Below are 26,823 nucleotides of genomic sequence, written 5' to 3'. Positions count from 1 at the left end.
TTTAGGTACATGTCTTATTATAGGTACGTATAATATTTTTCAAAATTCGAATTACTTTATAATAAGCCGGAGATTTTTGTACTTTCTATGATTTAATTTATTTTTACTCGACTTTTAAACCCGTAGTTTTTAATAGAAGTCTACGCACATAATATAGTAAAACCTATGAGGTAAGTACCATTATGGTGACACGCGCAATTAATATAAGATACTGAACCATCCCAAAAAAAAAATATCTGAAAAATAATAATATTAAACACGAAATAATTGACATGGCACTATGAAACAGACTGAAGGAATTCAAAAACCAATTCGGAAAAAATAACATTTTTGTCTATCTATTTACTCTAATATCCGGAACTACTGATCGAATTTTCACGTACCTAATTTTCACATATAGATTAATTTCACTGTTTCAACATATTTCCAAAAAAGTTATCAATTCTTCTATGTGCCAACTTATTAAATAATTACTTCATTAAATCGACCTACCTTACAAGTTCCGATAAGTTATCACAATACGAACATAATCACGCGACTTGTCTCCCGCGCGTCTGCGGGCCAAATGCGGCAACACGGAACATACTTACCTTTATAAGTTCCAGGGGATAACGAACTGCGACCGACATCCGCCAGCTTGCTACTACGATTTCCACCTCAAAATATAGAAATTAAATTAAAAAAAACCATCAAAATATTTATAAACTAGCGCACAAAAAATCGATTTATGTACGTGAAACTTTCATTGTGTCAAGGACGGTTAAAATCATTCTAGGCAGTCGAATATAAAATGGTAAGATATTCTAAAAATATTTACTAATATTACATAGGAATGCCATTGTGAACGTTTATTTGTTTATACTACATTTGTGTACTATGCCAAAAACTAGAGACATATTCTGCAGAAAGCAGGACACCAATATGTGCAGGATAAAATATCACTAAATAGCAATTTCTTTCAAGCAACTTTATTCTTCCAGGCAACTGTTTTTTGTATTTAAAAAAAGAGAAATATCCCACCCACCACGCATGTTTTTGTTATATCTCCAAAGCATCGTTTTCAATAAAAGCTTCCAGGCAGCTTCACACTTTTAAAACACGAAATGACATAACCTTCCGCTTAAATCAATCTATTCGTTGGTGATACGAGTACCTAACTGCATGGAAATACGGTACCTACGTATAGTTTTTAGAACAAACAGACGCGGCGGAAGACTTTGTTTTATAATTATATATTTTCGAAAAATATCCTCTTTATTTTATAATATCTGTATTCTGTAATGTAGATATAGTACCGCGTAAGCTTTCGCCGTAGAAAGCCGGCAACTCTACCGGCTAGAGTTAGCGAAAGTCAGGTTCAAAATTCTCTCGCTACGTCCTGCGGCCTTCCGAGTTCCGACTGCGTTTCCTACACTACCCGTACCCAGTACCCGCCTACTCTAACGATATCTTGTACTAGAACTACTACAGGTATTTTATTACTCGATTGAATTACCCGCATTACAAGATATTAATTAGTCTATAGGATTAGAAACTATGCCTTGTTGGTTAAATGGCTAGCACATGTGGTTTCAGAGTAATAGGTTCTAGGTTCGAGTCCAAGGTTGGGCAATGCAAAATTGAGCTTTTCTTTCCTCTTAGAAAAACATTCCACCGCATCCCAGATTTGCGAAGTCTGTGGTAGTTAAGTCCCCGTGCCTCGGAGAGAACTATATCGTCGGTCTCTGGCATTGTCATCAACATCTGATAGTGATAATATCACACTAAATCCGCACTGGGCAGAGTCGTTGGTCGAAGCTCCATCACAAAAAACAAACGCTGGTGTGCGCACTTCGCGAACGCGATATCTGTGCAAAAATGACAAGTGTATCAAAATGTCATCATATGGAAAACAGGCAAAGATGCAAATAAATTTTCAAAAAGTGTGTTAAAAGTGTGTTTCCTCGCAAATTCGTCATAAAACGTGCGCTTTGATAATAACAGCCTCTGCTTCCTTACTATAGCTCTCGCCAAGGCTCTAGCTGCAATATCGCCACGGCTGTAATTTCCAACTTACCGCACTTATTTCATAAAGTCGCACTTTTATATTACTTATTGATTTAGGATTATTTTTTAATATCATAAGCAGTGAGAAATCAGGTTACCTAATAATGAATTAACTCGATTAAACGAGTTCTCATTACTTTTCACAATTCGGTTCTTAATTTTTATATAACCCAAGTAGATAATTTAAATTTTTACTTGTTGACTTGAGGTTGTTCAAAATTCAAAATTCAAAATTCAAAATTCATTTATTTCAAGTAGGCTCAGTTTACAAGCACTTTTGACACGTCAGTTGACTATTTGTAAAGATTCTACCACCGGTTCGGAAGGCAGGTTCTGCTGAGAAGATACCGGCAAGAAACTCAACAGTTGCTCTTTTGAAAAAAGTCATACAGTATTACAATTTACATTTGATAACAATTAAATTACAATTTCTTATAGTTTTATTTCCTGTGTGAAGGTGGAAGCTGATCCAATGGCCTCCAAGCACCTTTGTCGTTAAGGAACTCATCAATAGTGTAGTAACCTCGACTAAGTAAATGTTTTTTAACACATTGCTTAAAGTTGTGCATTGGCAAGTCCATCACAGTCTTGGGGATCTTGTTATAGAAGAGTACACCCAAACCCACAAAAGATTTTTTAACTCTTTGGAGACGATATGCAGAAATAACTAACTTATGCCCATGTCTAGTAAGACGTGGGTTTAGATCTCCTTTTCGTTTGTACAAATTAATATTTTGTCTTACATAAACTATACTGTTATATATATACTGACAGGCTACTGTTAAAATGCCTATTTCTTTAAACTTTTGACGAAGGGACTCTGTGATGTATGCGCCGACACAGTTTGCATGTGTGAGTGTCGGCCAGCGCGACCGCAGGTTTTGAATAAACAGTTATGCACGAAGCCGTGTTTCATTCGTACACATCTCAGTGGCGACGAGTATTTTATAATCAACCCACATTAAGCGCAAAAAAATGGCAGGAGTTATTGGAAATCTCACAATGTTTGAACCAAATGCTCAAAACTGGGAGTTATTTGGAAGCAAATTGAAACAGTTTTTAGCACTTAATAAAATAGAAACGAGTGAAGAAAAAAGGGCCGTGTTAATAACCCACCTATCGGATGACGCGTATAGATTGCTGATCAACTTGGTGCATCCGGGTAACGTAGAAGAAACCGAATATGAGGTGTTAATTAAAACTTTTAATAAGCATTTCTTGCCGCGACGATCTACGTTTGCCGATAAAGATAGGTTTTATAGTGCCACGCAAATGGCGGGAGAAGCACTAGAAGACTTTGCAGCCCGATTGAGGGGACTATCAGTGTACTGCAACTTCGGGGAGGCGTTGGATGTGCTGCTTCGTGACCGTTTTGTACTCGGGTTGGCGTTGGGACCGGAACGGGATCGCCTTTTCGAAAAAGACGCGAGTAATTTGACGTTTGCGAATGCATTGGAGTTGGCACAAAAGGTGTCGTGTGCACGCAAGTCCAAGGCGGCGACTGCAACGGGGACGAGCCAAGAAGGAGCAGAAGTTGGTATAAAAGAGGAGCCTTTGTACCACGGGAACATCAGCAAGTGGCGTAACCGCGCTCCACGAACCAGACGAGACGTAGCTGTCACCGAGCCGGAGGATGACGCGCGTCCTAAATGCAAATCGTGTGGGCTACGTAATCACCTTTCAGAAAAGTGTTTTTTTCGTTTTCACAAGTGTAAACGGTGTTTGGAAATAGGCCACATTTCTAAGGCCTGTGTAAAAAAAGGGCAAAAGGTTAATAATATGCATATAGAATCAATGCCGGAAGAAAATGTATCGGACGGCTGTAACGGGTCGTGCGAAGAATGTCAGGTATTCAGTTTAAGGTGCGTAAACAATAATCCTATATTAATACCGGTGTTAATTAATAATAATGTACGCTTAGATATGGAACTAGACACCGGTTCGAGCACTAGTGTTATTTCGGATGAATTGTATTATAAATATTTTTCTTATTTAACCTTAAGCAAATGTTTTATTAAGATTTGTTTTTATAACGGACACAAAATCACTCCTATGGGCTGTGTGGACGTTCAAGTAACTTACTCAAATTGCACAAAAAAATTAACATTCTATGTTATTAAAAAGGGAGGTCCACCATTACTAGGGCGTGATTTTATGGCCAATTTTAATATTGTGGTATCAACGTATAACAATAACATTGTTTTGAAGCAGGCCCATGACTTACAGGTGCAAAAATTATTATCAGAGTTCAGTGACCTATTTACGGAGGAACTAGGATGTTTCAATCAATTTGAAGTAAATCTACATTTGAAAGAGGGTGCTAAGCCCAAGTTTTATAAAGCACGACCGTTACCCTTTGCGATAAAGGATAAGGTGGAGGCAGAATTAAATAGGCTCGTAGGACAGGGTATACTGGTACCAGTAAAGTACTCCGAATATGCTACTCCCATTGTTCCGGTACGTAAACAAAATGGAAGTGTACGTATTTGTGGTGATTACTCCTTGACCGTAAATAAAGATATTCATATTGATCAATACCCGTTACCTCGAATTGAGGAGATATTTGTGAAATTAGGAGGTGGTGAATATTTTTCTAAATTAGACTGTAGTCAAGCGTATACGCAATTTAAACTGTCCAAAAAGTCTCAACACTTAACGACCGTGAACACTACAAAAGGTCTTTTCATGTACACCCGTCTGGTATTTGGACTAGCTAATGCACCGGCAATTTTCCAACGTGCTATTGAAAATTTACTAGCAGGGATAAACGGTGTTTCGGTTTTCCTTGATGACATTTGCGTAACCGGGTCTAATAAAACTGAACATCTACAAAGGTTACAATTAGTATTCCAAAGGTTGAAGGAAGCGGGGTTAAAATTACAAAAGAATAAATGTGCTTTCTTTCAAAAAAGTATAAATTATTTGGGCTACATCATTGATAAAAACGGCTTGCGTAAATGTCCAAAGAAAATAGAAGCTGTTAGTAACGCGCCACAGCCGAGTAATGTTACAGAGTTAAAACGTTTCTTAGGCATGGTTAATTATTATAGGAATTTTGTGCCGCATGCATCATCAATTTTAAGTCCACTTCACGAGTTATTGCGTTCTGATGCGCGATGGGAGTGGGGAGATCGACAACAAGGGGCATTCACGAAAATTAAGAGTGAGCTAACATCAGATCGCGTGTTGACTCATTTCGATCCAAGCGCGCGTCTCATCCTCACCGTGGATGCCAGCCCAGTAGGGGTTGCTGCGGTACTAGCACAGATAGGTGACGATGGGGTAGAGAGACCTTTGGCGTTTGCAAGCAGATCGTTATCAAATAGTGAAAAAAATTACAGCCAATTACACAAGGAAGCCTGTAGTATAATTTTTGGAGTCCAAAAGTTCCATCAATACTTGTACGGGAGACAAGAACCTTTCGTGTTAAAAACCGACCACAGACCCTTATTGGCAATATTCGGTAAAAAGAACGGTATCTCTGAGATGACGGCTTCTAGGTTGATTCGATATTCTATTATTTTATCGGCTTATAATTACGAAATTCAGTATATTTCATCGGAAAAGAATAAAGTGGCCGATTATTTTTCACGAGCGCCGCTAATAGAAAAAAACGATTTACAAAATAGGGCGGAGCACGCATGTTGCCTATCAATAAATGCTATGCAATTAAATAGTCTACCGGTAACATATAGAGATATACGAACAGCGACCGAAAAAGATAAAACTCTAGTTACAGTAACAAAATACCTAAAGTATGGATGGCCGCGTAAAATAAAATGTAGAAGTATTTTGCCATACTTTAATTGTCGCAATGATCTCGATATAGAAAACGGATGTCTATTACGAGGACATCGCGTCGTCGTGCCGGCCGTACATAGGGAAACACTACTACGAGAGTTACATAAAACGCATCAGGGAATAGTTAAGACAAAATGTTCCGCGCGCACACGCATGTGGTGGCCGAACATTGACCTTGACATCGAACAGCTGATCGGAGCGTGCAGTGTGTGCGCAGCGACGAGAACTGCGCCGGCGCGCGCGCCCCCCGCGCCCTGGCCGCGCCCCGCCGGGCCCTGGGAGCGGCTGCACTTCGACTATATGCAGGTCGGCCGAAAGGATTACTTAGTCGTGATAGACGCGTATAGCAAATGGCTCGAGTGTATGGAAATGACGGCCGGTACTTCCAGTAGGTCGCTAATTGCTAAATTAAAATTTTTATTTTCTCATTATGGCCTACCTTATGTTCTGGTATCGGATAATGATGCAAAAATAGTGTCACAAGAGTTTACAAGTTTTTGTTTAGAGAACGGTATTAAGCACATTACTTCACCCATATATCACCCTTGCAGCAACGGACAGGCTGAAAATTCGGTAAAAACGTGCAAAAAAATGATTAAATCAATTATAGAATCTTCCTCAACTAGGGGTAATGAAAAATTGTTAGATTATTTATTTGAATACCGTAACACAGTGCACTGTACGACAGGGGTCACTCCTGCAATGTTATTGTTAGGTAGAAACTTACGCGGCAAATTAGATCTAATCATTCCGCCGCGTAGTGTCAGGGAGCATAAACCAACACAAGAAAAAAATAAATGTCGGTTGCTAGAAATAGAACAAAAAGTTTGGGCTAGATGTTATGAAAATAGAAAACCTATTTGGCATAAGGGAGTAATATTGGAAAGTTTGGGTAGCAGAATGTATCTAGTTAAACTGGAAAAGCAAGGGTTAACTTGTAAGCGTCACATAGATCAACTAGTAGTAGATAAGAGTAATGATAAGAGTTATTGTGATAATACGGGGCCTAGCCAGCCATCACTGTCACCATCCTCATCCAGTACGGATCTGTCGCTACCGCCATCTCAAGAGCTTCCAGCAGAAGTAGGAGGTGTTCCAAGTGTGGAAGTTCAGAGTACTGGGAGTGCTAGCCCAATCACGCTAAGCGAGGTTGGGGAGATGGAGGGGGAGACGGAAGATAGGAACGAAGGGCGAGGAGAGGGGTCGCCAGCTACGTCATCTGATTTAATTGAACAACAAAAATTGGATATTGGCAAATCACCCAGTGTGACAGTGCCAGGCGACCCACCTGCTCAACCACGGCCTGCTCGTAGGTTAAGAAATAGAAAAAAGCTGTTTGATTACAAATTAGTGTAAATAGTGTAAAGGTAACTTAGTATAGTAGTAAGGTAGGTTAAATAGAAACTTAATGGGAATTGGTGGTTGAAACTTTTAATTGTAATGTATAAAATTTGTACACAGGTTCCCAAACTAGAGGGGGAAGAGTTGTGATGTATGCGCCGACACAGTTTGCATGTGTGAGTGTCGGCCAGCGCGACCGCAGGTTTTGAATAAACAGTTATGCACGAAGCCGTGTTTCATTCGTACACATCTCAGACTCGCGTGATTTTAGTTGATATATTGCTCGAATTGCTCTTTTTTGAAGTACAAATATAGAATGTATATCAGCAGCCTTGCCCCACAACAAAATACCGTAAGACATTACGCTGTGAAAGTACGCAAAATAAACAAGTCTAGCTGTATCAACATCAGTAAACTGTCTTATTTTTCTCACTGCAAAAGCAGCTGAGCTGAGTTTACCTGACAGTTTTTCTATATGAGCACCCCACTGAAGTTTAGAATCCAAGGTCACTCCCAGGAAAACTGTGGAATTCTCTATTTCTAGTGTTTCACCATTGATCATTATAGACTTATCTAATTTTATAACATTTGGTAATGAAAACTCAATACATTTAGTTTTCTTTGCATTTAAAAGTAAGTTGTTAACAGTGAACCAATGCGACACATGCGATATGGCACGGTTTACATCGTCGGAATTATCTTTACTTCTGTCACTCTTAAAAATTAGGGATGTGTCGTCAGCAAACAGTACTATCTCACAGATGCCGCTAACATGGTGTGGTAAATCGTTTATGTACACTAGGAATAGAAAAGGACCCAGAATTGAACCCTGTGGGACGCCCATTGTGTTAGAAAAACCGCGAGACTTTGAATCATTTATGCATACCTTTTGTGTTCTATCACTAAGATAAGAGGCGATGAGATCAAGTGCAACACTTTTTATGCCATAGTGGCTTAACTTAAGTAAAAGAATGTTATGGTCAACACAATCGAATGCTTTGGACAAATCACAAAATACACCAATAGCATTCTTAGCATTTTCCCATGCATCATATATATGTTTTAAAAGTTTAGCACCTGCATCAGTTGTACTGCGACCTTTAGTAAAACCATACTGTTCAGGGTGAAATAAATTATTTAAATTAAAATGACTTAAAAGTTGATTTAAAATGATTTTTTCAAAAACCTTACTAAGTGTTGGCAGTATTGTAATTGGTCTATAATTATTAACATCAGTTTTGTCACCTGATTTAAAAAGTGGTAACAGTTTGCCATGTTTCATTAGGTTCGGAAAGATACCCAAATCCACGCATTCATTAAAAATAATAGCTAAGTGGGGAGCAATTACATCAATTATATTAGATATTACTTTCACTGACATGCCCCACAGATCTCCGGTTCTTTTTAATTTTAACAAATTGAAAGATTTTTTAATGTCTGATACAGTTATGTGGTGAAATTCAAAAAGAACGTTGCACTCTTTAACATTGCCTCTTAATAGTCTCTGGGCTTCCGTAGCAGACGAATCTAGTGAATCAGTTAACAAGATAGGAACATTCTGGAAAAAATCTTCAAAGGCATTAACAACCTCGATATCAGTGTTTACCTTTTTGTCATTGACAATTAATTCAAAACTGATATCCCGCGGTTTGATTTTTCCTGATTCTCTATTAATTATATTCCAGGTGGTTTGTATCTTGTTCTCAGACTCAATTATTTTCTGTTTGATGTGTAACGATTTCGCAAGAATACAAACACGTTTGAAAATTTTTGAGTAACTTTTGACATAATCTAAATAAGTTCGCGTTTGAGTATATTGTTTTTGCTCGTACAACTCGTACAGTTTGTCTCTACTTTTGTAAATGCCTACAGTAGCCCATTCGCTAAACTTTAATTTTTGGCTAGCATTAATGCGTTTAAAGTTAAAAATTTTACTAAACTCTCTGTCTATTGTCTTGAAAAGTGTACCAAAGAGCATGTCTGGATGATTATTTTCAAATGCAAGACTTGGAATTTTAGAAATAATTGTGTTTTTGAATCGCTTTAATTTACTTTCAGTTATTGGCCTACACTTTACCCATTGATTGCTATTGGTTTTATTATTTAAGATAGTAATTATTTGACCACTATGATCAGAGCTTAATTTATTTATTATCTTCTTTCTCTCAAGCACACAATTATAAAATATATTATCCAGACAGGTACCTGAAGTTGCGGTTATCCTAGTTGGTTCGTTAAAAGCATGCATCAAATCAAAACATTTAAATAAGTTAAGAAATCTAACAGATTTTGAGTTTTCTGTTAGAATATCAACATTAAAATCGCCGCAAATCAGTATTTGTTTGGAAGATGTGCACAATCGCCTCATTACATCTTCCATTACCTCTTCAAATTGATCAAAGTCAGCAGGAGGGGGTCTGTACACGCATACTATAATAATTTGTTCCAACTCCACACAAGAAAGTTCAACAATGCATTCCACAGAAAGACGAACTATATCTTTTCTATCTTTTCTCAACTTGTTCTTAACTGGGGTGCCAGGGCTTCCTTCCAGTGTGATTGGACATCCTAGAGCATATAATGTAAAAATCCTATTGTAGGTAGGAGGTATTGGAGTTGGTGTTTTTACCTGCATGTGCGTCTCACTGATCCCTTCGAAGGATCCACTAGGTAGGATGTTTCCTCACGTTGTTTTTCCTTCACCGTTTGAGACACGTGATATTAAGTTTCTTAAAATGAAAATGCATGCCCCGTGCCGAATTTGAACCCACACCCTCCAGAATCGGAGGCAGAGGTCATATCCACCGGGCTATCACGGCTTTGTCGATTGGTTAGATGTAAATAGGACCTTCCTATGCCATTGTATCTACGCAGTGTACCTATATACCTTAACTTTCTTCACATTTTGTAACTGTGTACAGTATTACATTAAAATCTTCCAAGTGCGTGTCGGGCTTCGCGCAGTGTAGAGTTCCGTGGCTTTTTTTTTTAATTCTTTACAAGTTAACCCTTGACTACAATCTCACCTGATGGTAAGTGATGATGCAGTCTAAGATGGAAGCGGGCTAACTTGTTAGGAGGAGGACGAAAATCCACACCCCTTTTGGTTTCTACACGGCATCGTACCGGAACACTAAATCGCTTGGCGGTACGTCTTTGCTGGTAGGGTGGTAACTAGCCACGGCCGAAACCTCCCACCAGCCAGACCTGTACAAATTAAGAAAATCTACATCTGCCCAGCCGAGGATCGAACCCAGGACCTGCGTCTTGTAGATCCACCGCGCATACCACTGCGCCACGGAGGCCGTTCTTAGCTTTGTCCTCGTATATCTTTGATATCTCGTTTTTTTTCAAGTTATTTACAGGTAGGTACTTTCTCATACTCGCATGTTTGATTTTTTTATCCCATACTTGCACTGGCAGCAGCATTTGACTCTATAAATAATACTTTTTAATTCATTTTCAGTAAGCTTCTCTTCTCTCAGATGCAGGTAATTGGAACTTAAGCCCACTAGCATGGCTTACAGTAAAATATTTGACTCCGTAACGATCATTGTTAGATGTAAATTATAATGACCGGAACCGACGAACGAAAATTAATGACTTACCTATATATCAAAGTTCGACGGAACCACAGAAAACATATTATGTACAAACGGAGCTCGAACCGTAGCTTTAACGATTGGACCAACGACGAATTTAGCTATAATACGAGTTTATGTATTTTGTTTGTTAGTAGTTGGTACTATATCTATCATTTATGAAAGCGAAACTATATCTACCTACCCAATGATTCCATGAGACTACGGAACCCTAAAACCAGTAAAATATTTTATTATGTTGCTACGTAACTTCAAAGTAAACAACACTGGTTTTACGCTTGACAAAGAAAGTGAGTGAAGCTTGGTAAATGGTGATGCTGCACATTCGAGATCTTTGAGTACCTACAGTAGGTAGGTACAAACTTACAAACAGACGATCTGTATCAGTTAAGATAACATTGTTTTCGGTGAGTTTTCACTTTTATAAAAAGGATGGTACCTACCTAGGGTTGCCAGGTCGCCGAAAATAAAAGCCGGACAGTCTAGACAGTTTGGCCTGACATTTGGTAAAAAGGTCGGTCATCCTATATTATTGATTGGGTTCGGGGGCCAAAAGACCTCTTACCCCAAAGGTTGGGGGGTCTTACAACTATAGCAAAAAGTGTCGGTACAAGTTTTTGGTCTTGATTTTTTCCTTCTAGGTATACCTACGTAATTACGTACCCACCTAAATGCAATGCTCAATGGTAAAACTGGCCTTTTGCTCGGATAGTTTCAATTTCACTTTCTATAAGTCCGCGCAGATTATATGTCACTTTTCCTTTTCCTGTGGTCTCAACCGAATCAAATTAATTTTTTTCAATATCAAATCAATTTATTATTATTATACATGCATTCTACTCTCACGTAGAATGCATGTATAATAATAATAGAGTCGTGATAGCCCAGTGGATATGACCTCTGCCTCCGATTCCGGAGGGTGTGGGTTCGAATCCGGTACGGGGCATGCACCTCCAACTTTTCAGTTGTGTGCATTTTAAGAAATTAAATATCACGTGTCTCAAACGGTGAAGAAAAACATCGTGAGGAAACCTGCATACCATAGAATTTCTTAATTCTCTGCGTGTGTGAAGTCTGCCAATCCGCATTGGGCCAGCGTGGTGGACTATTGGCCTAACCCCTCTCATTCTGAGAGGAGACTCGAGCTCAGCAGTGAGCCGCATATGGGTTGATAACGTAACGTATACATGCATTCTACTCTCACGCCCGGTACAAAATAAATATATATAAGGCCAAAAGGAAAATACATAAATTTACTTAGATACGCAAAATAAATAGACATAAATGTACGCTACATAAATACATATATGCACCGGGCGGAGTATTCACCCGGCAGGGAGACCAAACGGCCGGGGGTCAGGGCGACAGGTAAGAAACCGGCGGACTATCCTAGCCGAGTCCAGCAAGACCGCTTTTTGCATCTTGCCTGCGAGCGCACTGCCACGGAACCCAGCCGCCTTAAATGGTGAGCGAGGCTAACTGGGATCAAACCATTGGCAGGGATCAGACGATTGGGATGATTTCAGTGGACTCCACATGCCACATGGCGGTAATCTCGTGAGCCAGATCAAGATACTTACGTTTTTTCTCTGTCTCAGCTCTCACAAGGTTCTCGCCATATGGAATTGTGATGTCCACCAAAAACACCCTCGACGATAACCTACCTCTTGCAATACCACAAACATTACCTCTAAAGGATTTAGGATTATAATAAATAAGTACCTACATGGTATTAAATTACAAGATATAGGTATTTTAGAATTTAAACTATCTGAGTGTTATTCATATTAATTGATTATGAAACACGGCAGAACTCACGTGATATTAGGTCGAAGTATGCCCGACTAGTTTCGAACCCATACGGGGCCCTTAGTCATGAGCTGGTTCTTGCATCACGGCACGATCCAAACTCCACGTGAGTTTTAGCCGTGTTTCATAATCAATTAATAAGATATAGGTACTAGAATATGCCTTGGCCTTTTTATGGATATTTGTAATATAACATAAAAGCTGATTACAGAGTCAAAATAAAAAAATGTTTTATGTTGACATAATTTATTTAAAGTTTAGACATTTATTATTTATCGAGTTTATGAAAAAGATATCTAATATCACATGAAGTATAAAATTATACAAAATAATAATTATACCTTTCACATATATGACAAAACTTGCAAAGATTGAGGTATGTCTAATAATTAAATATAATAATTTAATAATAAAAATAATTACAGCAAAGTAAACAGACAAAATAGAAAATGTCTATCTTGCTTACAAAAAAAAATGTTTCTTTCTTTATTACAGAATATAAGTTTTACATTCTGTAAAGCTAAATAAATTGCTAAAACCATATAACCATTAAGGGAAACAATAACTAAAAATACATCACAATCTTTGGTGGGTTCAAAAATACAAACAAAAAATAAATCTTCAATAAATGCAAAGCACTAGCTTTAAGCAACCTTTACACTATAACATTTATACATCAACATTTATATGAAGGTACTAAGTACAGAACACTAAACTACAAAATATACGCTCAGCTCTCAAACATTATCTGCTTGAACATCCCTTTCCATAGACCCCTATCAAAATCTAGCTGGGTGGACCTTGTGGTCCACCAAGACCACTTTGGGAACCAATGCTTTAGACTATCCCTCTAAACATCCAGCCTTCCGGCAAAACTGTGACAAACTTCTGCACCACCGTAATACCGCTGCAGTTTCTATAATCTACAGCAAAACAGAAACAAAAGAACCAAAAACATCTGTATGAAAATTGAACCATAATGTACACAGACTTTTATGGACTTTTACAGAACATCAATTGAAAAACATTCAAGTTACACCAAGATGCATATTTATGTTAAATATAATCGGTGTTTTTGACGATTCAAGTACCAGCGTGACTTTGACTAGGACATTGGCCCTTAGCAATCTCTATTTTGATAGACGGTACACAACCGCTACTCCCTGGTGCGATGTCAATCTTCAGTTCATGTTTCAGTTCCTCCGGCTTACTCGTAGTATAGTTTTTAAGCTCCTCTGGCTGTAGCAACTTACATCCCGATTGATCTTGTAGATGCATTAAATTTTTAATCCATTTCTCATTTTTGATCAAATTTCTCGTAGTGGTCATGCTATTCAGTTCTACGGACAGTCCTTTCAAGTCTTGCAAATTTTTCTTTATTTGTTTCTCATTGTCTCTACTGGACTGGACTTTTTTGTATGATTTCTTTTTGATTTTTGTTTGCAGATTTTCCATTTTGGATTCAGATTGACTATCCTCAGCCTCTCGGTTGAGTCTCTCGATGTCTGACAGGCACGTTGTGGAAATGATGGAGTTGGTGGGTGACAGTTGCTTGCTCGAGCGCACAGACACACAATCACTCATTTCTTCACCTTCTTTCACTTTCACAAACTGGAGCTCTTCGTAACCAAACGGAAAGTCACATTCAGTATTTTCACACATCAACAACTTCTCATTTAAATGTATGAAGAACAGCTTCACTTCTGAAGAGCAGAGAGGACATATCTGCAATTTGTAATTTTTGAAACATCAACTTATGTCATACTACAATGGATTTAATATTCACAGGGTAAGCTTTAATTTGTACTAAATTGTGTAAAATATATATTATATTTGAAATATAAATTTCATCTACTAGCACTGGACAGACTAAAATCAGGCATTGCAAATCTCACTATTAACCCTTGCATTTAATCTATGTTGCTTATATTTATACTTTTGGGGGCCTTCACTAGTTTTCCCATTATTTGTAGCAGTAGAGATCATTTGCAGTAGTCTCTGTAGAAGGACACTACTACACACACAGAATAAAGAATGATCCAGAATGATGATTTTTTTCATTAAGTATTGTTTTGGTATTTTTAATCTTCTTCTAAAATTCTAAATTTCTTACAATTTGCATATTTTATGTTGTCATTGTACCTATGTATATGTAACTAGGGAAGTCACTGGCCCTTAAGACACAAGCTTACCTAGTTTAAGGGCCAGGACGTCATTGTAATTGTTTAATGAGTATTTCAAATAAACATTTCTTCTTCTTCTTACAAGCAGCATGGTGAAGCCAGTGAAACCCATAAAAACAAACGGAGCGCGTCTCTTTGACATCCGCATATACAAACTATTTTCATAACTTGTATTTCAAAATTTAAAACTAACAACAATTACGTAAATTAAAAATACTCCATCGCTTTTCTTTATAGTTTTAGTGAACAGTTTTTAAAATATTTAAAAACATAACACGCCATTTATCAATCATATTGAATCTCTATCTGCCTAGTGCCTATTATTCTTTAATCTGTGACTACACATTAAACATGGAGTAAGTCAATCAATATTTAACTGGGTATCAAAACAAAAATGTTGGCTCTTACCCTAGGTCCTTCTTCAATAATTTGAGAATGCAATTCACTTCCAACAATAATCTGTAATAAATTGAAAGTCGATTAAAGTAAAATTTCTGGCAGGAATAAGAAAACAAGGCAAGTAAATAAAACTTACACTGGGCGCTGGCGAGGCAACAGATACATTTTCGTCCATATTTGTATGCTGTCTGCTGCTATATTATAATTAAATGCGCAATATTGATTTTAATAGTTTTCTACTACAATTTTTAGTAGATCATTGATACCGGCATTTACTGGTAAATTTTTATAGAATAATAAATATATTTTTTTACTTTTGTTTTTTTATTTTGACATTAACAGTTGTCAGTTGACAGTAACAGTGACAGGTCCTAACCACTAACACACAGATTACTAACAATAGCAGCCCACAGATTTTAAGATAACAAAATTGCTATTACTCTGTGGGTTGTGGCATACACAAAACCTCAGACCAATTACCATACGACCTGCCTCGCTAGCCGTCAGCGTTACCCCTTTCTTAAAAGTATATGATCACGATCTAACGTGTTTAGACATACTTAAATCACATGTGTGTGTATTACAATTTAAATGTACAATTGTGTGTAATGTAAGGACACAAAATATTATTAATGGATTTAAATATTTTCAATATGTGAATTTACCTCGTCCCCCTCAAAGAACGACAGATATTTTTCTTGGTGAATTTGAGTGCAATAAGATGTTTGATGTCGACCACTAAAGTGAAGATAAATGATTTATTTAAATCTTTAGTGTGGTCTAGTCCAAACAATATGTTACTCCAAGGACTGATCTGTCTCTGTGATCTCTTTAGTCTTTGGTCTGCCCTCTACATTCAATGTACTGTACCACAGAAAACTTATGTACTCAGAAACCACAAAGTACTTTTTAAAAATGTAAGAAAACTGAAAACTTGTCACTTGACTCTTAAATGCTTAAATGCCTTCCTGCCAAATCGGACATGAATACATACATAATTAATAGACCTTTGAGAAATGGCTGTATGGTGTAATATCTTTGCCTTTTCCCTACGGGAAAGAATAAAGAAAAAAAAATTGACACTTGACACTTTGACAGTTGACACTTGTGTTGAAATCAGAGAAGTTGCGATTGTGAATCTGCAATTTGTATTTTGCAGTGCACTTGTGTCTTTTATTTTTAGCTTACCACCATTATTTCTTCTGCAGTAATTTATTACAGCTGCACGCAGATATTCAGTGTAATTATCTAAAAACTCCCTATATCCTACAAAATATACCTACACATCTCCTCTATAACTTGATTCGTGCGCATCTTGTTTAGACTAAGCTTAACTTATAGCATTGCATAATGCCGGTACGAGCCGTTTGTGTCTTGAACGGAGATGTCACCGGCACGGTGTTTTTCGACCAGAAGGTATGTATTAATTTGCTATAAGTGTTTAATTATTTTGACCTTGCGAAGGATCTCTGACGCAACACGATAGGTACCAAACCAAGTGACCTCTGTACCTGTACTTATATATAAGTAATAAGTATCGTTATCGTAAGTTGCGTATACGTATGCGTACATTGTAATGTTAATATCAATAGTTTGTTTCGAGAATGTTCAAGTACCTTTATTATGTGATGTACTGTATATCAAGATACTATACTAATAGCATTAACAACTGAGTCTTAGGGCCATAAATCATTTCTCTATATCTATCTCGCTTGCACTTATGGGTCTTATGGAGCCATCTAGTGAAGGGTGTAACAATGAAAGACATATTATCGATAAGTAAAGTTTATTATCGTATCTTGTTCACAAAATTAAAAAAATTAACAATATTTGATTTAATATAATACATATTTCATATTATATAATTATTAACTAAATAAAATTAATCTTCATCTGAGTCTTCATCATCAGAATCTTCGTCTTCTGCCAAATTTATTATATATTAGTATCCATAGTGCGCAACGAGTAACACATGAATGTATTTATTTAATTGCAGTAAACACATTTATAGCAAAAAAAATACGCAATGCAATTACATTAGAAACCGACCAATCAGAATCGTCCAAATCATTATTGACTCATCATTAGCACGTGCGCAGGTAGCCGTTTATCGATAATTAGGGTGCGCAGGTAGGCGCGCTGCACATTCCTATCTTTTTTGACTTTTATGACCGGACGACTCAGATGATAATGCGCATACTATAGCTGTCGCCGCGCGGTTTCACTCGCGTGGTTCTCGTTCCCGTAGGAATACGGGGATAATATATAGCCTATAGCCTTCCTCGATAAATGGGCTATCTAACACTGAAAGAATTTTTTAAATCGGACCAGTAGTTCCTGAGATTAGCGCGTTCAATCAAACAAACAAACTCTTCAGCTTTATTATATTAGTATAGATAGTAAAACACCGGCAAAAACATTTAATTTTGGTAGAAATCGCTTATTTATTATAAATGAACCTGTTCCATAGTTATATTTTCATGATACAAATATTGTTTACTGTGGAAAATAGCATACATATTTGTCATTTAATTATCTTTTTTGCATTATTACCCAATGACATTTTATACTATAGACATGTAACATGCCTATAAAATCACCTCAAAAAGTTATCTGAACTTAGCTACTTCACTGAACGCACCAATGTAGAATTTTGTGTTCATTTACATTCTATATTTATGTATATATAGTTTGTACACTTCTTGAACACATAATTCGACATTGTAGACAATGTTTAAGTATGATTTGTTTTAATAACTTTCATTGTTTACTTCGCAACTAAATGAAATTAAGACAATTAGTGACCTTTGTCTCTCAGTTTTGATGTGTTAGTCACATATCTAATAGTATAAAATCTTTTTTAATATCTTAATTATAAAATAGTAGTACACTTGTATTTACACACACAGAAGTATTTATGCAATTATGTTTATGACATTAATTACTTAAGGCTTATGACTCTTACTTGAATAGTTTAAAGATATTGTACAGTTAATACCTACATTGACCTAAGATAACCTTTATTGTGGTAGATACTAGCACTGTCACACTTCTGATAATAAACAGTTACTAATAATATTATAGTGTTTTTCAGATAGCATGGGTACGATGACAGTTGCCTTATGACATTTATAATACAAACTATTATAATGTATCGCGGCAAACATTCAAGAGTGAAATGAACTGTCACCGTACCCATGCTATCACAAAAATGCTATAACTCCTTGTTTGAATTTGGTGAAACAATACATTCGAGCCTATCACTGGGCCATTACGAACCAACAATTTAACTGCATTAGAGGCCTGGCTGTCTAGTGGACTGTAATAAGGGCTGATAATGATGATGACACTCTTTTTATAACCACATCATCAGCCTATTTATCTCTATTCTAGTAGCTCTACATATCTATTCTATTACTGAAAGAGAAAGGAATCTAGAGCTTATACCCACCACACTGCTCTAATGGTAGAACTGTAGTATATTGACTCTAGCAATCACTATCAGATGTCAATTATTGTAAACAAGAGCCTCTGCCCGCAAGAGCTAGAACAGTGGCATGTACTGTATAGATGCACAAATGCTCTGCTTGTTCTGAGAACTCCAGATTTATATTAGAGTAGAAATTTCCTATCTTGTGTAATCTGTATGTATAGTGCTTACACTATTTATAAACATAGTGCTTGCCACTGAGCATGAAGCAGGTAACATAAACACACCATTTATATCTTTAAATAAGTCACGTCACAAATTTATTGAATAACAGCAAATTAAACTTATAATAATTATCTCATACCTGTTATTATTATCATAGTAATTGTCACTTGTATAAAACTATTGCATATATAGCCTATCTAATAGGCTATCCAAAGCTAAAAAAGAATTTACTCATTGTTCATGACATTAATGTGTTCACAAATAAACTCTTCAGCTTTTAATATTATAAAAACTACTTTTCTTATTTCCAGGATGAGAAATCTCCTGTAGTGCTGTCAGGTGAAGTCAATGGACTCCAAAAGGTAAGAAAATGATGACATATTGTAATAGTCTGATATCTGTATTAGAATTGATCTTCACCCATCTGTTTAATGGATAAACAGTTAACAGTGTTTTATATCAAATTTAGTATGTTAAAAAATATATTATGAGTAGGTTGCCTCTAAAACTCCTGGTCAACCTATTATTAATAATAGTTTATTATTAATAATAGTTTGGCCTAAATTTGATATATAAAACACTTTTCAACTATTAACCAGATGGGTGAAGGTTGTTTTTAATACAGATCTTCTACTTGAGTATATTGACAGATCTACAGAAACATTAGGTGACTTAACTTGCATTGTAACCTTGTATATACCAATGCATAAATAATGCTGCAATGCACCACTAATACAAATTCAGTCAGACTTTTGACAAATCATTATAAGTTCATCCAAAATCTGACAGCCTCATTAGTCAGTGGTTAACCTGAAGTGTTTGGATAACAAAGTCTTGGGTTGGGCTATGTAATACTGAGGATTTCTTTCTTCTAAGAAATTTTAGGTAAATATTCTCTAACTAATGTTTAAAATGCCCTGCCATGTTAATACACAAGCATGACCCAATTTAGATTTCATCATAGTTTTCCATAATGAATGGTTTAAGCAAACCAATCTACAATGAGAAAATTACATAAGTTACTTTTGAATTTGCTAGTCATACTGCAATGACACATCAAAGTATATATATAAAACACCTCATTGACCTTGTATGGTAATGACTTGATTTCCTTCAATAATTTATAATTACATACTTGAATACTAATTATACATACAAGTAATAACTACCACTTATGCTCTTCTATTTATCTATTTTGTCTTACTAATATCTATTTATGAAGTAGATAAGATTAACACCCCTTATGTTTATTATTTATTAAATAATAATGGCAATAAATCACAAATTACAATGATTCCAACAAGGTGTAAAGAACACTATTATATAACTACATTTTTAATATTTGTATCTTAATATTGGCTGTTAAGTGCAAAGGTTCTGATTTTAAAACATCAATTATATTTTTATTTCAATTTTTAGCTCAAAAAAGTTGTCGTGATACAGAGTTGACGGTCTCCGTGGCGCAATGGTATGTGCGGTGGATTTAATGACGGAGGTCCTGGGTTCGACCCCCGGCTGGGCCGATTGAGGTTCTCTTAAGTGGTCCAGGTGTAGCTGGTGGGAGGCTTCGGCCGTGGCTAGTTACCACCCTACCGACAAAGACGTACCGCCAAGCGATTTAGCGTTCCGGTACGATGTCGTGTAGAAACCGAAAGGAGTGTGGATTTTCATCCTCCTCCTAACAAGTTAGCCTGCTTCCATCTTAGATTACATCATCACTTACCATCAGGTGAGATTTTAGCCAAGGGCTAACTTGCAAAGAATATAAAAAACGAGTTTCTATGCGACGGGGTCGCGGGCGTCTTTTAATCTATATACTTATACATCTATACTTCTATACTAATATTATAAAGAGGTAAAGTTTGTAAGTTTGTAACAATTTTTTGAAATGGGGTAATCTTCGGAACTACTGGTCCGATTTTAAAAATTCTTTCACCAGTAGAATGCTACGTTATCGGGGAGTGTTATAGGCTATATTTTATATTTCTATCATATATAACTACTGAGTTATCGCGGGTTTTCTCTTACAGGTCGGACCGAAAAACTTACTTTTTCACATGCGCTGCCTAAACCATTGCGTATAACTGAAATAAATGTATGGAGGCTTTTTGAACCTTTAAAAGTTCTACGAAAAAGTCCGCGACACCATATATCTATCTTTTATATTTTAATAAATTATTTGAATTTTAAACTAAGGTTTACGTCATTATTTACACAACTAAACTTAAATCCTTATCAAAATAAATTATTTAATAATCACAAGGATATTATAGAGATAAGATTTGCCCTTTACAGTATGTTAATTAGTTATATAGTTTCGGAGATAATACAAAATTTCTGAAAGTCGCAAAAATGCCGCTATATGACGCCCCGCGGTTTCAATTACGTGGTTCCCGTTCCCGTGTGAATATGAGGACCAAACATAGCCTATGACACTCGCAAATAATGTAGCTTTCTATTGGTAAAAGAATTTTCCAAATCGGTCCTGTAGATCCAGAGATTACCCCCGACAACCACACAAACTTTACCTCTTTATAGTATTAGGATATAAGTCGCTTGGGAAATTATAGTCTTTTGGTTATTGCACCATGCACAAAAGGCTGGACCAATTTTGCTGAGGGTAGGGATAGGATAGGGGTTAGAGAAGGGGTAGGATAGAGGTAGGGGTAATTTAGGGAAAGTGTAGGGTAGGGTAGGGTAGGGTACGGATAAGTTAGGGGCAAGGTAAAGGTAGGGGAAGGATATAGAACGTATAGGGTAGGGGAGGAGTAGGATAGGGGTAAGGTAGGGTAGGGGTAGGGTACGGGTAGGGTAGGGTTAGGGTAGGGGTAAGGTAGGGGTAGGGAAGAGTTAGGGTTAGCGGTAGGGTAGGAGTAAGGTAGGGGTAGGGTAGGGGTAGATTAAGGGTAGGGTAGGATAGGGTATGGAAAGGCTACGGGTAGGGTTAGGGTAGGGGTAAGGTGGGGGGAGGGTAGGGTTAGCGTTAGCGGTAGGCTAGGAGTAAGGTAGGGGTAGGGTAGGTTAGGGTTGGGTAGGTTTACGAACAGGGTAAGGTAGAGGTAGAGAAGTTTACATCAATTTTTACGCGGACGAAGTCGCGGGCGTCCGCTAGTATTATATAAAACCGAAAGGTCACTCATAACGAAATATCGCAAAGACGGTTGTTATTCAATGATGAAATTTGGCAGGATGTATATAGTTAGTAGACACCTGCAGCTGAGAATGGATTTTCTGACAGGGTTCGAAGGCTTCCGCTACTAATGTCAGGGGCGTAGCTACCGCCGTATCAGCCGTATCAATGATACGGTGCCCCGGACTACAAGGCCCTCTTACGTGTGAAAACAAAAATAAGTAGAATGTAATCCAGAATTACATTGAATCTGGTGCTTTCCGGAAAAAAGAAGAAAACAGCCTTTAGAGTTTCACTCCAGAAATGACAAAAGTAATCTCTTTTTTTCCCGGGTTAAGTGAGCACCCAAAGGTTGGAAATATCATACTTAAGTAAAAAAAAATTAAAATGTCCCTGTCATACTCATTCATTTAGGCCCCCCTCAACTAATTTTGATACAGGGCCTCTTCAATGCACGCTACACCACTGAGTAATGTCATTATGATCTTTAATGAAGAATTTTGTGGTCACAGGGCCTACACGGTTTCCACGTGCACGAGTTCGGTGACAACACCAACGGCTGCACGTCCGCGGGCGCGCACTTCAACCCTCAGAAGCAGGAGCATGGCGCCCCCGACGCCGCCGTGCGCCACGTCGGCGACCTGGGCAACATTGAAGCCACCAGCAGCGGTGGAGCCACTAAGGTACAGTCACTGCTGTTCCGGTACTATTACTCCGTAGCCTTAAGTTTCATGTTTCAGCTAAATATCTGGCCCTAAAATTCAACCAACAAGATCATCTCGTGAATAGATATAGACAAAAATAAAGCAATGCTGTGCAACCGGAAATACAGCTTCATTATGTTAGCACAAAATGGAACTGGGACAACTCTGTCGCCATTGAATGATATTTTGTCAATTTCTCTTCACTTGTATATTAGTGCCACTGAAAAGAGTTTATCTCTGCCTGATGAATTTATATTGTACTCAATCCTTGTGTAGGGTTTTTAGTTATCGATCCTTATTTCATTGATGTAAAATATAAATATTTGTACACTCTACCTCCCAACGCCAGCATTGTCCATATAGCAGGTATAGGCATGGGCTGACAATAACTTTTATAAAATTGTCTATCATAGACAGTGGCGTGCTGAAGTGCACACCACTGTCTATGTGCAAAAATGCTTAACTTCACAAGGTTGTAAAGTTATGCACCTTTTTGTTTGTGTACCTTAGGCCTTTACATCATGTGCTCTCGTTCTATCAATATTAAAGCAACTTAAACTGGAATTTACTTTTTTAAACCATTTAAAAAATGTCTAAAATCTGCAAAAAATATTATTTTTTCAGACTATTTTAATAAAAATTATTATTCTTACTAAAAAATTTTCAAAATGAAATTATAATTGTAGTTTTTTTATGTTTATGTATGCTTTAGCCTTATTTGCTTTGTTACGTTTTAGGTATGCATCCAAGATTCGCAGATCTCCCTCGTTGGGCCAAACAGTATCATTGGGCGCACCCTGGTGGTGCACGCAGACCCTGATGACCTGGGCATCGGAGGCCACGAGCTGAGCAAGACCACCGGCAACGCTGGCGCTCGCATCGCGTGCGGCGTCATCGGCCTGGCTAAATTGTAAACTTGGTCAACCATAGTCCAAATTTGCAACTAGCATACTCTATTTTCAACAGTAACAGTCATTAAAGTTCATTAACATAAAATAATGTCTTGTTATTTAGCCTATATTCAAATCTGGTAATTGGCAAACATTCAATACCTACCAGTAATTCAAATGGCTCAAGTTACCTTTTAAAACTGTTTAGTGAAAAATATATTTGGCTATCATGTATCACCCTGCCACCAGAGATGTTATCTGATCAAGATTTGTTACTGTAATATTTGGGTATATACTGTTATCTTCCAATGAAGCATCAATTTATTGTAATTTAATAAACTTTAAAAAAAATACACCTTTTTATGTACTCATAATGTATGTTACTGTTGAAATGTTGTTCCTTTTAAACTCCAATATAAGTCAGTGATAGCTACTTAATATCACAAATATATAGGCATTCTATAATTTATTATCTCATTTGTGAATATAGGTATAAACCTGCCTGTTTAAAGCATTTTTAGAATTTAAATCTCTTATGAACCATATCTAAATGTGAAATCTTTTAAACTGTTACATTTTATAACATGAATCAATAAAATAATACATTTTAGGATTTAAACTATCGTGAGTATTATTCATTTATTATGAAACAAGGCTTAAATTCACACAATACAATGACACAATACGTACAAGTATGCTCTCTCTCATCTGGATCATGCTGCATTTCAAAACTAATCAGGCATACTCTGATTTTATCATCAGGCATACGATGATCAGGTATATGATGATGTGAGTTTTAGCTGTGTTTCATAATAAAATAAATTAATAAAAATAATACATAGTAGAAAAATTTCATGTATTTCATGTAACTTGGCATCCAGCTAAATGTGCAACATATATTGTCCTCTTCTTACTGATAATATCTTTAAAATGCCTATATTTAGCATTCCTAAGGGTACCATGCAATCAAATGAGAAAATTATCTATAAACTATACTAAAGCCATTGAGACAAAAAAATAAGAATGTAAAATCATGTATGGTGTCTCACTGGCTTTAGTATCTTCGTAATGAAAATATTGGTTTAGTATCCTTGTAATATTAAAATAAGTGTTTGAATAATAGCAAAATGATATTTTAAATGTCGGCTTGAGGGTTTGTTTTTTTCAATAAAGTCTAATTATAAAGTTTGTGCTTCATTTATTTACTGTAATACGAACATCATAATACTATGACCTTGTGAAATTTTTTAACCAACAATTTTATTTTGACAAAACAGTTAAGCTACATTTCTGAGCAACTAAGTTGTTGATTCCTCAACTAATTAATGGGGATGATGACTGGGTTTGAATATATTGATTTTTATGATACATTTGGTTAAATAAGATCAATGTTATCTAATATATACATATGAAGCAAAGATTGTCTTCTGGATATTTGCAAAATATATAAGATTAAAATTTCAAAATCTATTAAAAATCTTTTATCGTAAATTCCTGTAGCTGTAAGCAATTTTATAAAAGTAACAGATTTACTTTTATTTTTGAGATTACTTTTATAAAATTCCTAATAGTAATATTAGCATACTCCTGATTTATATACAATTTTAAAAGCTGTCATCATCCCTATTGCAAAAAGTTATTAAAGGATAAGGCTATGAAAATAAAACAAATTATTCTATCTATGTATATTTTAACTGTCCCACTGTGTACACAGAGTGACTTTCCTGGGTGAAGAAAATGTTACATGATGCATTCTGAGACTGAAATATCCTAGGACTACTGGTGTTCCATTGCCATAGACTTTCTTCTATGCTCTGTACACTTAGACATGCCCAATAATGTTTAAAATCTCTAGATTTTACATAATCTTCTAATAGTTTACTTGTATTTATTAAAATATTTGGTGTTAAGAAACCTTTGACGATGATAATGGATATTCTTGATGTTTTAATAGGTGTGCTACATTCAGGCTCTGCATAAGTACTGACATAGCTCTCAGTTGGTGTCAAGTTGGCATCATGTGCCAACATGCCAATCCATTCTACTACTTCATCAATATCTGAATTGTGTATTGTAGGAACTTCTTTTATAACTGGGGCTACTCTTTCTATGGACATGCTGTGACTGGATACTTTATAGTTTTTGTTGCAAAAGTATTTAGCTATTGATGACGGGCACACATTTTCTATCTCTGGTACCCAAGATATATTAAAATCAAACAACTTTAACTTTTCTAATGCTGTTTTAACTCTGCTTATGTTTTTCAAATCTTTTAGTGGGATTTCGATTTGATAAAACTTGTGAGGGCGTTTGGTACCTTCAATACCTAACGTTTGATATGTGCTTTCTAGAATATGTAGCGTTAGAATCCCGTCTGGGGTCAGAGCCGCACAGTTTTGTATCATACAGTTAGTATTGGCTGTCAGACAATACAGCTTACCAGTTTTGATAAATTTTTGTATGAAAACGGGATCTATGAACTCTGTTAAAGGACAATTCGCAACTTCATAGTAATCGCTATCATCTAACAAACTGTCTTCGATGAACCGCGGCGTGTGCAACTCATCTGGACAGGTTATGATCACATTTCTATAAAAATTGTTTAGTTCTACAATTTTCGACACAGAATTGAGCGTTAAACATTTTTTATTTGAGCAAACCACTTTCGGCGATGGAAAATCCCAAATTTCAGGGCAGAGCATCTTATTTTTCTACTTCAGTTTTAAAATTTGATTTTTCAAATCACCAAATTTACTTTTTGTCACAATCACATCACAACAAACAAAAGTCAAAACAAACAATTTTTTTTTTATTTATTTTTTCCCATAAGGAAAAGGCAAAAGTTCAAAACAAACAAACTTCATTAAAGATTTACAGTGTATTATCTATGTTGACGCCTATGTACGTAGTATCTAATAATCTGTGGTACTAAATTATAATCGATTATTGAATTCTGCGATCTCCACTGAAGTTTCCTGTGATACCATTTTTTATTGAATCTAAAAATACTGAAAATATTGAATAGTGATGTGACAAAATGAACGAACTTGATTCACTCAATATGTTCTGAACCAAATTAGTAAATAATTTTAATAAATAACAGTTACATCTGTTATTTATTAAGAATTTCTCAGTCTATGGCTTAATAATAAACATATTTTGATATTTTAATATAAACATATTTAATATTTTGAGTCACAGTGATGAAAATAAAATTATTCTAAGACCTTATTTAATTTGACTAATAACTGAGACAAATACAA

General features: G+C 36.2%; 4 protein-coding genes across 4 annotated transcripts; 2 read left to right on the top strand and 2 right to left on the bottom strand.

The window, feature by feature from the left end:
* Positions 1 to 2,873: 2,873 nt before the first annotated feature.
* On the top strand, positions 2,874 to 7,416 carry LOC128198694 (uncharacterized). Its single transcript, XM_052885186.1, has 2 exons — positions 2,874 to 3,908; positions 7,309 to 7,416. Exons 1-2 carry the CDS (start codon positions 3,022 to 3,024, stop codon positions 7,319 to 7,321), a joined length of 900 nt encoding a protein of 299 aa, XP_052741146.1. The 5' UTR covers positions 2,874 to 3,021; the 3' UTR covers positions 7,322 to 7,416.
* Positions 7,417 to 12,835: 5,419 nt separating this feature from the next.
* LOC112044134 (uncharacterized) lies at positions 12,836 to 15,550 on the bottom strand. Its single transcript, XM_024079877.2, has 3 exons — positions 15,318 to 15,550; positions 15,191 to 15,241; positions 12,836 to 14,324 (listed from the first exon to the last, which is right to left on the bottom strand). Exons 1-3 carry the CDS (start codon positions 15,354 to 15,356, stop codon positions 13,683 to 13,685), a joined length of 732 nt encoding a protein of 243 aa, XP_023935645.2. The 5' UTR covers positions 15,357 to 15,550; the 3' UTR covers positions 12,836 to 13,682.
* Positions 15,551 to 16,282: 732 nt separating this feature from the next.
* LOC112044156 (superoxide dismutase [Cu-Zn]) lies at positions 16,283 to 24,748 on the top strand. The gene is made up of 4 exons (XM_024079900.2): positions 16,283 to 16,597; positions 19,148 to 19,198; positions 22,479 to 22,649; positions 23,408 to 24,748. Exons 1-4 carry the CDS (start codon positions 16,532 to 16,534, stop codon positions 23,582 to 23,584), a joined length of 465 nt encoding a protein of 154 aa, XP_023935668.1. The 5' UTR covers positions 16,283 to 16,531; the 3' UTR covers positions 23,585 to 24,748.
* Positions 24,749 to 25,230: 482 nt separating this feature from the next.
* On the bottom strand, positions 25,231 to 26,336 carry LOC112044135 (ribonuclease P protein subunit p40-like). The gene has a single exon (XM_024079878.2). It carries the CDS (start codon positions 26,260 to 26,262, stop codon positions 25,240 to 25,242), a length of 1,023 nt encoding a protein of 340 aa, XP_023935646.2. The 5' UTR covers positions 26,263 to 26,336; the 3' UTR covers positions 25,231 to 25,239.
* Between the last annotated feature and the right edge of the window lie 487 nt (positions 26,337 to 26,823).

Source organism: Bicyclus anynana, chromosome 13 (assembly GCF_947172395.1).
Source record: "Bicyclus anynana chromosome 13, ilBicAnyn1.1, whole genome shotgun sequence".
Taxonomy (NCBI): Eukaryota; Metazoa; Arthropoda; class Insecta; order Lepidoptera; family Nymphalidae; genus Bicyclus; species Bicyclus anynana.
The sequence above is the reverse complement of the archived record's forward strand: the minus strand, read 5'-3'. Positions and strand labels throughout refer to the sequence as shown.

Coding starts and splice junctions, on each gene's coding strand:
- LOC128198694 (XM_052885186.1), top strand. CDS start 3,022: ATGGCAGGAGTTATTGGAAATCTCACAATGTTTGAACCAAATGCTCAA.
- LOC112044134 (XM_024079877.2), bottom strand. CDS start 15,356: ATGGACGAAAATGTATCTGTTGCCTCGCCAGCGCCCAGT. Junction 15,242..15,317: donor TTGCCTCGCCAGCGCCCAGT/GTAAGTTTTATT, acceptor AATTTATTACAG/ATTATTGTTGGAAGTGAATT. Junction 14,325..15,190: donor TTATTGAAGAAGGACCTAGG/GTAAGAGCCAAC, acceptor TACAAATTGCAG/ATATGTCCTCTCTGCTCTTC.
- LOC112044156 (XM_024079900.2), top strand. CDS start 16,532: ATGCCGGTACGAGCCGTTTGTGTCTTGAACGGAGATGTCACCGGCACG. Junction 16,598..19,147: donor CGGTGTTTTTCGACCAGAAG/GTATGTATTAAT, acceptor TCTTATTTCCAG/GATGAGAAATCTCCTGTAGT. Junction 19,199..22,478: donor AAGTCAATGGACTCCAAAAG/GTAAGAAAATGA, acceptor TTGTGGTCACAG/GGCCTACACGGTTTCCACGT.
- LOC112044135 (XM_024079878.2), bottom strand. CDS start 26,262: ATGCTCTGCCCTGAAATTTGGGATTTTCCATCGCCGAAAGTGGTTTGC.